This window comes from Orcinus orca, chromosome 3 (assembly GCF_937001465.1).
Source record: "Orcinus orca chromosome 3, mOrcOrc1.1, whole genome shotgun sequence".
In the NCBI taxonomy this organism is placed as follows: Eukaryota; Metazoa; Chordata; class Mammalia; order Artiodactyla; family Delphinidae; genus Orcinus; species Orcinus orca.
The window spans coordinates 459,334-471,733 of record NC_064561.1 but is presented as its reverse complement, the minus strand read 5'-3'; the positions used below and the strand labels follow the sequence as shown (position 1 = coordinate 471,733).

Genomic DNA, 12,400 nt, shown 5'->3' with positions numbered 1-12,400 from the left:
GCTCCTGGGGCAAAGGCGGCCCACACACAGGAGGGCCCAGCGGCCAGAGGCTCCTGGGAGCGGGCGGACACTGGGTCACCAGGCTGGCCGCCCTTCCGGCCCCTCCTGTGACCTGGTAAGAGAAGCCTGACGACCGCCCCCCCCCACGGGAGTCTTGCAGTGTAGGTCCTCCCAGCCTCCCCAGTCATGGGAGGGGCCCTGTCCCCAGTGCTGGGTCTTCCAGCAGGATGGGTGAAAGGGCAGTGCGGGAGGGGGGAGCAGGTAGGGGGTCCCTGTGGGAAAGTAGGGAGGGACCTGTCCCCGAAGGGCCCCAGTATCTAGCAGGGGCAGGGGTCCCAGGGCACAAAGACCCTCTCAGAGGCCATAGTGCTGGAGAATGACCAGCACAGCCTGTCCTTAGAGGCAGCAGGACAGCACCCAGCCCCCAACCCCCGGGGACAGGCGGTCATGCCCCCCACACCAGCCCCAAGAAGTGCTGAGGGGACACTTCTCACCCAGTGTCTAGTCTGGTCTGCTGCCCCTCCCCCACCTTTGACAACTTCAAGATGAGCCCCCCCTCCCCACGGAAACGCTCTGGGCAACGCCCCCCCTCTTTGGGGGGCAGAAGGAAGAGGCCAGAGGAAGCCACGCCCCCTCAAGCCACCCCCCCCCCCCACACACACACACACATACAGGCCTGCTGGGTTTAATGACCCTTCCGGGTCCACGGATGGGGGAGGGGAGCAGGGCAGGCCACCACGTTGGGGCTGGTGGAGGGGGCAGGTGGGAACCCCGGAGCCCCCCTGGGCTCTAGCCTGGGCACCCCCCCCATGGCCGCCATTAACCCTAAGCTGGTGACGCCCACCCCCTCCAGACCCCTCCCCCCCAAGAGCCCTTTGTCCTCAGGCCCTACCCCCACTTTATGACAACCCTAGGGGAGAGGCATTCCCTGGCAGGGACCGGGCGGGGATGGGGGGGGTGCTGGGTGGCCCTTGGGACCTGGATGGGGGGGCAGGGAGGGATCTGGGGCCACACCCTCCCCCCCCATGCCTCCCGGAGAGAGAGGTCACCCGCTCGGCCCAGAGCTTGCAAAACACGGTTATTTAAAGAGTTGTGCAAGGCTGGGGCCCACGGGTGGCGAAAGGGGGCCCTCACTTCACGAAGGGAAGAGGAGGGGGAGGGCGGGACAGAAAGCTGGGGAGGGGGCTAGGAGAGTCCGGAGGGGGCGGCCCGGAGGAAGTGAGAAAAGAAACACTGAAAAGGGAGAAGAAATAAGACGACAGAAACCCCAGTCCGATTTCAAAGGCTTCTTGGAAAGCGGCCGATTTGCATGGTGGGGGGGCAACCCCTCCGGGCCGGGCGACTGAAAACGGAAGATTATTGACAAACCGGCCGCCCGGGGTCCGCGGAACGTTGGAATTGACCAACGCGCGCTCCCCGAGCTTCCTGCGCCCGCTTTTGTGTCTGGGGGGGGGGCACTGAACGGGGCACGGGGCGCTTTTCCCGGGGATCCCCGCCAGAGAGTCAGGGCCCGGGCAGAGCCCACCCCAGCCGCGGGCCCCGTGGTGTCCCCTCCAGGGGCCCCTTTCTGCCCCAGAGCTGACGCTTTATAAATAAACCATCCAGGCTGGGGAGGGTCGCCAGGGAACTGCCGTCCCCACCCGGCGCTCCCACTCTCCTCGGGGCTCCCGAATAAAACACCGATTCCAACGGGAGTAGATGAAACAACCCCGACCACAGCCCCCCGCGCGCGCATAGAGACCACTTCCTTCCGCTGGGAGGGGGCGCACACGCTCGCGACCCCCGGTCACCCCCGCGCCCGCCCCCGTACAATATGGCAGGGGGTGAGATCTCCAATGGAGTCGCAGAGAAAACCACACCAACTCCGACCCACTGGGATCGCCTTTCCGGCCCTGGACCCCCACCCACGTCCCTGACCAACTTTGGGGAGCCCCCTCATTGGCTTCCAGGGCGCGCGGCGCCCACCCGGGAGAGAACGCGCGATTTAAAAGTCCGGCCCACCCCTGCCCCAGCCTCACCGCGCGGGGCCCGCTCGGGGGGCGCAGGGCCCACTCGGGGGGCGCATGCCCCACGCCTGGTGTCTGGCCCTGCCCCGGCCGCGCCTGGCCTCCAGCCCGGGCCGCGAGCTGCGCGCTGTTGGCTCCCGGCCACCGCCGGGTTTGTGCCGCGCGCCGACTCACCGAGTCTCCAGCCGAGTCCGCGTCTACACCCCCCACCGACCCGATTGGTAAAAGTCTCCCCGCGCGCGGCCTCCCCCGCCCCTTCCCTCCCCCCCCCCCACCGGCGCGCTCACCGCCCCGCAGACAAATCACCGGGTGACAAATCGCTCTCAGATGCAAATACCTCGCCGGTGATTCAGCGCCGCGGCTCGGAACGCGGGGAGGGGTCTCGTGAGGCCCCCTCCGCCTTCCCGGACGCCCCCTCGCCCCCCGCGCTTCGTCCGACGACGCTCGACTAGCACAGGGGTGCTGGGGAAGGGGAGAGAGTGGACGGAAATTTTCACGTCGCGGCCCCTTTAAATGATAATAAATAATAAAAGGGAAGGGGAACAGGGACGTGGTATACCCCGCCCCCTATCTAGGGACAGTGGGCAAAGTGCGCGCCGCGGGCCCGAGCGTACATGATGCCGAGGGCGCAGGCGGGGCTGGGAGCGCCCCAGGGGGATAGGGAGGGGAGGAGGTTGGGGCTCTGTCTGGATGGGATTTGGGGACGCTAGCCTGGTCCGGGACCCCCCCTCCCCATCTTACCGAGCGCCTAGGATAGACCTACCGGGCTCAGAGTTTCACCCCCGCCCCTTAGACTAAGCAACTCGAGACTTCACCCCCCTAGAGTGGTGCCTCGGTTTCCAAGTCTGTAAAATGGGGATTAGAGACTTGATAAAGGAAGGAGGGAGCTGCGGCGACGGGAAAAGAGAGCGGGGCGGGGTCGGAGGAAGGGAGCGAGGGCCCTGCGATGGAGGCGCTACACGGTGGGGAGGGGTCTGGGAGAGGGCGGGGCTGCCAGGCGCGGGGGCACCGCACTGTCAAAGGCGTGGGGGTGGGGAAGGGCGTCCAAGATACCTAGGAGGGCTCCTCGCGAAATCCTGTTGACCCCTACCCTCCCACCCCCACCTGAGGTTCCCATCACCTCTTGGGAACCTGACTACCCAAACCTTCTAGGAGGAGAGACAAGATTATCTTCTTGGTAATAATAGTTGAACAACAATTTCCACATTTAGAGCGCTCGGTTGTGCGGCCAGGTGCCCAAGGCATGAGGTTCACATTTTTGTGTAGCAGAGACTCTTAATGTCCCCATTTCAGAGAGCGGGAAACTGAGGCCCAGGGTCGGTTGGGGGAGGTGGGCTTGGGGTTGTGGACTCAGGTGCGAGGTGTGAGCCCCTGAGGCCACGCCTGCGAGCTAATCGCAGGGGCCCAGGCTCCAGCTCAGATAAAAGCCAAGTGGGAGCATTGGAGGGCCGGCGGGGGCCACCCAGAGGGCCCTCACAGGGAGGGGCCAGAGTCCCTGATCTTTAGGGGGGGTTGTGTGCAGCCCCCCCACACACACACACAACGCACAGCATTGCCATCTTCTGTGGGTAGTCCCCCTCTGGACATCACCCGCCCCCATCCGCTCTCTGGGGAATTCCCAAGCCCAGGGGATGGTGCAAGGGAGCCACCCCCAGCCCAGGGCCAGAGTTCTGCCTGCCCCTTTCATTTACCCAGCCTTCCAGCCCCTGGGCTGCCCTTAGCCTAATGACAGCAGGTGGCAGGGAGGCCTCCACCTTGAGGCTATTAAACTGCCAACCCCAGCTGCCTGCCCCGCCCCTGCCACCAGAGGGGCAACAACTGCCCTGCCCGAGGAGGGGGGAGAGTTTGGAGACCCAGGTGAGCTGGAAGAGGGAAGCCACCCTTTAAGGGCCAGGCCCCAGATCAGTTCCAACGTGCAGGAAAGCCCCCTCTCCACCAAAGGGCCAAACCTCAGAATGCCTCCCCTCCCCCACCCCAGGCACGTGCATGGGCCTCCCTGTGTCTCAGTTTCCCCCTCTCTAAAATGGGCCAATTTAAATTTATTCCTCCTACAGTGGTTTTGAGGATGACATTCCCCTCTGGTCAAAGGGAAGGGGTAGGGAGGGGTCTCCCGAAGGGCAGGAAGTGTGCCACTCTGTCCCCCATTTCCCAGAGGGAAGTGGCTGTCTCTAAGTAGCTGGGTGCAACTTCCCAGAGGTGCCTGGCCCGGAAGAGTGAGGAGCTGCAGGATTCCCAGCTGCCTCTAGTGAAGGGGGTCCTATTTTTAGCCCAGCAGGGAGCTGGGAATTGATACCAGATTTGCTGGCTCTACAAGGGACGGGCAGAAGGCCTGGGCTGTACCTGGGTCCTGGCTGTGTGATTTTAGGTTAGTACAAAGCCTGCTCTGGTCTCTGTTTCTCAAGCTGGGAAATGGGAATGCTGCGACCCCCAGCCCTCTAAGGTTTCCTGGCCAGACCAGCTTGTGGGGGTCCTGTAAATACAAGCCTGATTCTCACTTAGCCCCTCAGACAGTCACTCCTCCTGCCCTCCATTCAGGCTGGGGGGTGCAGCATCTTTTTAAAAGTTCTGGGACTTCCCTGGTGGCGCGATGGTTAAGAATCCGACTGCCAATGCAGGGGACAGGGGTTTTATCCCTAGTCCAGGAAGATCCCACATGCCGCGGAGCAACTAAGCCCATGCGCCACAACTACTGAGCCTGTGCTCTAGAGCCCGCGAGCCACAACTACTGAGCCTGCGAGCCACAGCTACTGAAGCCCCCACACCTAGAACCCGTGCGCTCCACAACAGGAGAAGCTACCGCAATGAGAAGCCTGTGCACCGCAATGAAGAGTAGACCCCACTCAGCCCCGCCCGCCGCAGCTAGAGGAAAAAAGCCTGCGCGCAGCAACGAAGACCCAAGGCAGCCATAAATTAATTAATTTATTAAATAAAATAAAAATTCGCCCAGATCACAAACTGCCCTCCTTCCCACATATATTCCCCCTGAAACATATTTCTGCCTCAGGGCCTTTGCCCTGGCCATTCCCCTGCCTGGACCACCCTTCCCCAGCTGTGCTTTTTCATTCAAACTGGAACCTCACATCACCTTGTTTTATCTTCACCCAGGCTCTTCTGTTCAAAACAGCTGCAGTTGTTTAACCTCCTTAGCCTTGATCACGGCTGGTTGCATCTCCAATCCTGAGGTTGGGCCGGACACATAAATAAATGTTGGTTGAACGAATGAATTCATGGGTCCCCTTCTGTCCTCCCTCACCCCATGGTATTTTTGGAGTCTGTCTACACAGAGGTGGAGGGCAAGTTAACTATTCACCATCTCAATCTCAAAAAAAAAAAGGAAAGAAAAAGAAAGACCTGAAGGGGATGCTGGGCCCAGCCCCAAATCCCAGAACCCCGACTGGCCTCCAGGTTGCCTTGTCCCTGTGAACTGGGGTCTATGAAAATGTAATTATAACTTCTTTTAAAGTAAGAAGAGAAAAGCAAGTATAATTATAAGGAATAGATAGTCATGAATCCAGCCTAAAGTAATTCGTCACTATACCAACACAGCTGCAAAATAGAATTTTTAATATTTTTTCATAGAAGGGGCCCAGGAGACCCAGAACATTCATAGTGCGGCTCTGCTTGACCCATTTTGCAGCAGGGACGCTTTGAACCGCTGGTCAAGGTTGCGATACGCATGAGCGACTCCCCCTAGGCCCTGGGGTCCCTCTGTGGGGTGGACCCAGGGAAGCCAGGACCATCCGCGGGGTTCGCGCGCCCCCTGCCGGGAACCTGTGGACTGCAGCCGGGGGAGGGGCTTCCGCCGGAGGCCGCCAGGGGACGCCGTCTCACCTGTAAACGAACTTCCCAGGTCGGACGGGGAAACGGAGGCCCGCCGAGCCCTTCCTGTGGCTCCTTAGAAATGTTCCGGGGTAGAGTTGCCGGACAAAATACAGGACTTGTAGTTACATTTGGATTTCCAATAAACAACGAATAACTTTAAATGTATCCCAAATAAATATTGCACAGGACCTAATGATACTAAAAGTTTTTTCACTGTTTATCTGAAATTGGAATTAACACCTCTCCCGACCCGCCCGGACCCCCGGGGCTTATCCCCATGCTGTGGCTTCGGGTCCCACCCCCACCTCACCCCCTCCCAGTTCAGCTGCACCAGCTGAGCTCAGGTCACATTTCCTGGTCTCACCTCCTCCAGGAAGCCTTGCTGGAATCACTGCCACCAAGGTCAGGCTCACAGTTACTCACAAAGGGCACACATATCTCCTTCGTAACCTTTCTCACTGCTATTATTTGCATCTCTCTAGGTAGTTCGCCACTCACTGGCCCCTTTGCTAGACAGGGGCTCTGTGTGGGTAGGGGTCAGAGGGTGCCTTGTACATAGAGCCTGGCACGCAGAAGGGGCTCTGAAAACTGCCCAGCTGAACAGACTTGAGGATAAACCAAGGGTCTGCAGTTTTGGAACGATGCCTCTTCCTGGATGTCCCTTTAAACCCTTTAACTTCATTTTTAAAAAAACTTTTTCGAGATCATTGTACATTTTTAAAAAATATTTCTTTAGCTGAGCCGGGTCTTAGTTGCGGCACGCAGGATCTTTAGTTGCGGCATGCAAACTCTGAGCTGCAGCATGCATGTGGGATCTAGTTCCCTGGCCAGGGATGGAACCCGGACCCCCTGCATTGCGAGCGCGGAGTGTTAGCCACTGGACCACCAGGGAAATCCCAAGATCATTGTAGATTCTAACGCAGAGATATCTCTCTCATACCCTTCACCAGGCTTCTCCCAACAGTGACATTTTATAAAACTGTAGTACCACATGGAGATCAGGATATTGCAATCGCTACATCCCACCCATGGATTCGTATTTCCCATTTTCCTTGTACTCATGTGTGAGTTTTCTCTGCAATTCTATCAGCTGCGTAAGTTTGTGTCTCCACCATAGTCCAGGGGCAGAGTGGCTCTGTCATAAGTGTCCCTCATGTTGTCCCTTTCCTGTCATCTCCTCCCCTGGCCACCACTCATCTGCTCTCCGTTCCCATATTTTTGTCACCTCAGGGACGTTACAGATGGAATGGTACATCATGTAACCTTCGGGGACTTCCTTCCTACACTCAGCGTCATTCCCAGAGATCCACGCCGGGTGTGTGTGTATCAACAGTGTGTTCACAACTCAGACCTGCTGAGTGGGCGTGGACGGACCACGGGTGCACCTATCGAAGGATGTCTGGGTCATTTCCAGTTTGGGGCTATCACAAATAAAGCTGCTATGATCCCATGAGTACACATTTTTGTGTGAACAGAAGTTTTCATTTCTCTGAGATAGGTGCCCAAGAGTCCCTCTGGAACTGTGTTCGGTTGTTTTTGTTTTGCTTTGTTTTTTCGGCCGCACAGCTTGTGGGATCTTAGTTCCCCAACCAGGGATCAAACATGGGCCCTCAGCAGTGAAATCATGGAGTCCTAACCACTGGACCACCAGGAAATACCCTGGTTTTTTTTGTTGTTGTTGTTTGTTTGTTTCAAATTCCTTTTTCACAGGAAATCCTGCCACTCATTCCCTGAGTCGAGTTTTGGGGGATGAGGCGAGGAGAGGGAGGGAGGTGGGCAGGGCCTGTGGGCAAAGGGGAGATTTCACCCTCATGCCCGGCCTGGTACAGAGACCAGGACTTGAAGACCAAAACAAGCGAGCTTCAGGCCAATGTCTATGTCAGAATGGAATGGCCTCCCCTTCTCACATAACATCTTTGCAAATTTGGGCTCTTTGGAGACCTAGGATGTCCCCAAATAATTTGGAAGGATGGGGGCCCTCCAAGAGATGGGCAGTTGTCCTTCAGGGTGACTAAGACTGAGGCCTGCAGGGCCTCACCCTAACCCTCCCCCTGCCCAGCAGGCACACGCAGCTCAACAGACCCAGAGGTGGGTCTGTTCCCCCCACCTTGAATCTGGGTGTGACACTTACAGCACCCAACAATTCGACGTGGAAGGAGTGAGGCTCTGCGGCTCCCACCTCTACTTGGAAGTTTACGCCAAGGCATAAGCCTGACTTTCCCCAGACTGCCATGTTGGGAGGAAGCCCAGGCAGCCTGTGGAGGAGTGCTTGGCTGCCAGCGTGAGACCAAAGCCTTCTCCGGCCTTCCTGGTCCAGCCGCTAGGTCGGCTACTCACTCAACACCACGTGGGTCACAAAAACCGCCCAGCTGAGCCCGCTCACTCACCGAATCGTGAGTGGTAATACACTGATGCTGTTCTATGCCTCTCTGTTTTGGGGTGGTTTGTTACGTACTGCTGATCCTGTGTCTCCCAGGGACGGCTCTGTGCACTGTGCTCCAGGGAGGCCTTATTTATTCAATGACACCCATTATTTTCCAGCCAGGATTCTGGACGCTCACCTGGTAGCAAGAAGAGCACCTTTCTATCAATTTTAAGATGCACATCGTGTTCACTTTTTAACATCTCTGAAAATGGCATGAATCTTACAATTTTACAGTCAACTGCAAGGCAGTGTGTGAAAATGTCTATCGATACTTCCTTGAAAGTTCCAGAAAGTGCCGTCAGCAAACCATCTTCAACTTCAGGAAACACAGAGATAACGATTACAATATCAATAGTGGCAAAGCTTTACAAGAGCTCAGAACATTCTCACTATGATGAACATGGACAAAAATAAAGACATTAATAGCAGAATTACAGCAGCTCCTGTTCCAGAGGGGCTCATCTTGATGCCCCCAGAGAGGGCTCAGAGAGGGGCAGCGTGCTCCCTCAGGACACACAGCCTGCGCGGCCCCAGCCCACCGCTGCCTGGCTTCGGGGGCCTGGTGGGGGCCTGGTGGGCGGTCAGGCGGTGCAGCTCGGTTTGGGGGGCGGCCGGGTCCGAGGGTCCCGACCGGCGGGGCCGCCGGGGAGCGCAGGGGCAGACGCGGCGGAAGGCCTGACGGAAGTGGGAGCCCAGGAAGGCGTAGAGCAGGGGGTTCAGCGCCGAGTTGCTGTAGGACATGCAGTGCGCCCAGATCTTGAGCGCGTAAGCTGCGTAGCTGCGCGGATGCCAGGCGCCCGCCGGGCCTAGCGCCTGCAGCACCAGGAACAGCTGGATGGGGCCCCAGCAGGCGGCGAAGAGCAAGACCACGGCCGCCACCAGCCGCGAGACCTTGGCCCGCACAGCGCCCGCTCGCTCCGCCAGCAGCTGCCCCTGGGGAGGGGGGGAGGGGGTATGAGAGAAGGCGAAGGACCGGCAGGCGCGACACCCAGGGCTCTCCGCTGCTTGACCCTCTTAAATTCCGCCCCCCCGCGCCACCCTCCTCAGATGCACCTCACTCCCCCCTACTGTGCCATCCCCCCATCCCCTGCCCGGCCGCGCCCCCATCCACCCAGCCGCGCACCTGCAGGGCGCTGTCGCCGGGCGCGGGGCGCACGGCGGACCGGCCCAGGTGGCGCAGCATGGCCCCGTAGCAGGCGCAGGTGGCGACCAGCGGCAGCAGGTAGAGCGCCAGCAGGTTGTACAGCGCGAAGGCGCGCTCGAAGGAGCGGCTGGGGAAAGCCTCGCTGCAGTAGGTGCGCGGTCCGGGCGAGAGGCGATGTAGGGCGAGAACCGGCGCGGACACGGCCGCGGAGCCTGCATCACAGGCCCGGCTGAAGACCTGGCCCGGGGGACGAGGGGCGCGAGGGGGCCCGGGCCCTGGGCTCCCCGGTGCCTCTAACCCCGGTTAGGGTTAGGGTTAGGGCAACGGACATTGAGCGCCTCCTAGGCGCGCGTCTGCCCGGGTCCGCGCCCTCAGTAGCCCTCGCAGGGAATGCCATTGCGTCCATTTCCCGGATGAAGGAGCGAGGTCCGGGGAGAAGCAGTGAGTGTGTGTGTGGAGTGTGAGCCCAGGGCACGAAAACTTGTCCCCCCTACCCCGTGCGGCCTCCGCGCTGCACTCACCCGCCCAGATACTGAGGCTGACAGCCAGCGCCAGGTGGGGCGTGCGGCGGTGCAGGGCGCGCAGCGGGAACACAGTCACGTACCAGCGGTCCACGCTCATGGCGGTCAGGGTGGCGCACGTGGCCTGCACCGAGACCTGGGAGGGACGGGAGCCCAGCGTGTGGCCCCCTGCCTGGTCTGGACCTTTCCCTGTCTGCGCCCTCCTTGCGGGTCCCCCACCGTCCAGGCACTCGAATACAGGCAGGACCTGTCCCGGGAGGGTCTCCAGGGCCCACAAGTTGAAGGGGCAGGAGAGGAGGGGCTGTCAGAGAGGAGCCCAGGGTGGTGGGGGAGGGCGGAGTCATTAGGGGTAGGCTGAGGCCCCCAAGACTGAGACCAGGAGAGGCAGATGCATCCTAGGATCCCGAGACGGGTGGGGCAAGAAGTAGCAGGGCTCCGAGCGCCCGCCACCCCACTCCCCGCCCAACCCCCATTGTCCCCCGTCTTCCTCCCTCCCACCCAGTCCAGGCTCCACCTGCTCCAGCCCCACCCACCCACCCCCAGACTCTGTCCCCGCCCCGCCCACCTCCACGCCCCGCCCACACCGACTCCTCCCCCTGGCTCGCGAACCCCTTCCCCCAGCCCGCTTGCCCCCAGCCCACGCACCTGCTGGATGTAGTTGAGGAACTTGCACATGAAGTCGCCCAGCACCCAGGCGGGCAGCGGGTAGAGCAGAGCGGTGAAGGGCACGCAGCACAGCAGGAACGTCAAGTCTGTGACTGCCAGGTTGGCTGCAGGCGGGGGACGCGCGGGTGCTAGATGTGGGGTGCATCTGCCTAGCCGCCCCAGCGCCCTGGCCCAGCCCACTGGGCCTCGCCTTTGTCCCAGTGACCAGCAGGGTGGCTCGCGAGGCCCCCAGAGAGGTCCCAATATCCGTGGGCAGAGAAGTTGGGGCACCCTCCTCTCACCCTTTTATATTTCATACACCCCCCAGCAGGGGCTTCATAGCTGTTCAAGCAGCAATGGACCCTGCTCACCCCTGTGGGGGTTGCGAGTAGGCCCCCGCCCCTCTGAGCCTCAGTTTTCTTACCTGAAAATTGGGTAGAGTGGTGTTGCCCAACAGCCAACATAGAATGGAGAACACTGACTGAGTACTCAGCCGGGTAGGGCACCCCCATCACACAAATGTGTAAACTGAGCCTCTGGGGCAGAGGGCGCAAAGTGGGGGCCCGCGGGCCACGCGGTCTTTCCCCCACTCTTTTTATTCATCGGACACCATGTTATAAGAACCACATTTCAATTGGACATCTTCCTTGAGTGGCATGGCCAGCGCTCCATGGGCCACACTCTCCAACCTCCCTTTTAACTACTCCGGCCACCGTGGAACCCTCCAACGCCAGAGTTTGCGACCTCCAGCTTAAGGTACAGGGACAATAGGGAAAGGACAGGGAGCCCTGCAGGGGAGAGATCCCTATCTAAGAGGACTCCGACGCACCGCTAGGGGCGCCCCTGGCCACTCCGCCCTCGTGGCGACCCCCGGAATGGCCCGCAGGCACCGCGCGGCGCCTGGGCACTCACCGATGTAGAAGTTGGTCACCGTCCGCATCTGCTTCTGGCGGCAGATGACGAAGATGACAAGCGAGTTCCCTGCCAGGCCCAGCAGCATCAGCGCGCCAAAGAAGAGCGGCACTAGCCAGGCGTCCACGGGCCACGGCGCCGGGGCCGGGCCGTCCGAGTCGTTGGCGCCACAGCCGGGACAGCTGGATGCGTTGGCCAGCGCCCACCAGGACGCGTTGGGCCCGGACGTGGCCAAGGAGCGCATTGCCGCCCTCTTCCTCCCAGCCACCCTCTGGGATTGCGCCCAGGGATGGGGCAGTGACTCTCCTCCCGGCTGCCCTCCTGGGATGCGCCACAAGGTCTGGAGCGCGGCTTTGCTGGACTCCGTGGATTCTCCGCTGGCGCTCAGCCGCCGCGCGTTTATACCCCGCATCCCACCGTGTCCCCGCCTTCCCGCCTCTCCTGCAGCCGCTGGCCACTCCTGTGCGGCCTGCGGTTCACCAGCGCAGCACCCTTCTCTCCCATTCCCTCCTCCCCCCCCCCACCTTGGGGGTCAGGATAAGAGCACAGGAGGGGGGAGGCTGGAGGAGGGGCTTGGGGCGGAGCAGGGGTGAGGTAGGCTTCCCACAGGCTGCTGTGGACCCGGGAAGGACCGATCCTACCCCAGGGGAGGGAAGGGTAGAGACCCACCAGCAGGAAAAGCAGGGGGACAAAGCTACAGAGTCTAGGGAATGAGGCAGAGGCCATGACTTTGACCTTCCATGGGGCTGGGGCTCCCGGTGGGTGGGCCCCACCTGGCGGTGAGGTCAGCCCTCAGAGGTCCTCCGTATCTGCTGCCAGGGTTTGCCCCAGGACACTGGCGAGCCATGGAAGTTCAGGGCAACAGAAGGATGCCCGGGATCTTGTGGTTAGAAGATGCCTGTTCTTAACCTCAAACAAAACAAAA

The 12,400-nt window shown here is 60.5% G+C and overlaps 2 protein-coding genes across 4 annotated transcripts in view; both read right to left on the bottom strand.

The window, feature by feature from the left end:
- Nucleotides 1-2,536, bottom strand: part of ARID3A (AT-rich interaction domain 3A) — a 36,088-nt gene extending 33,552 nt beyond the window's left edge. The window contains exon 1 of one of the 3 annotated variants that reach the window (XM_033416708.2): nt 2,344-2,536. The gene's annotated coding sequence lies outside the window, so the exon portion shown is untranslated. The other 2 variants (XM_033416709.2, XM_004285879.4) reach the window with 2 other exon arrangements.
- Nucleotides 2,537-8,615: 6,079 nt separating this feature from the next.
- KISS1R (KISS1 receptor) lies at nt 8,616-12,188 on the bottom strand. Its single transcript, XM_049707380.1, is given in 6 exon segments — nt 8,616-9,186; nt 9,377-9,609; nt 9,919-10,054; nt 10,564-10,737; nt 10,739-10,800; nt 11,476-12,188. Coding segments are annotated over 6 exon segments (1,467 nt in total). The 5' UTR covers nt 11,888-12,188; the 3' UTR covers nt 8,616-8,736.
- Between the last annotated feature and the right edge of the window lie 212 nt (nt 12,189-12,400).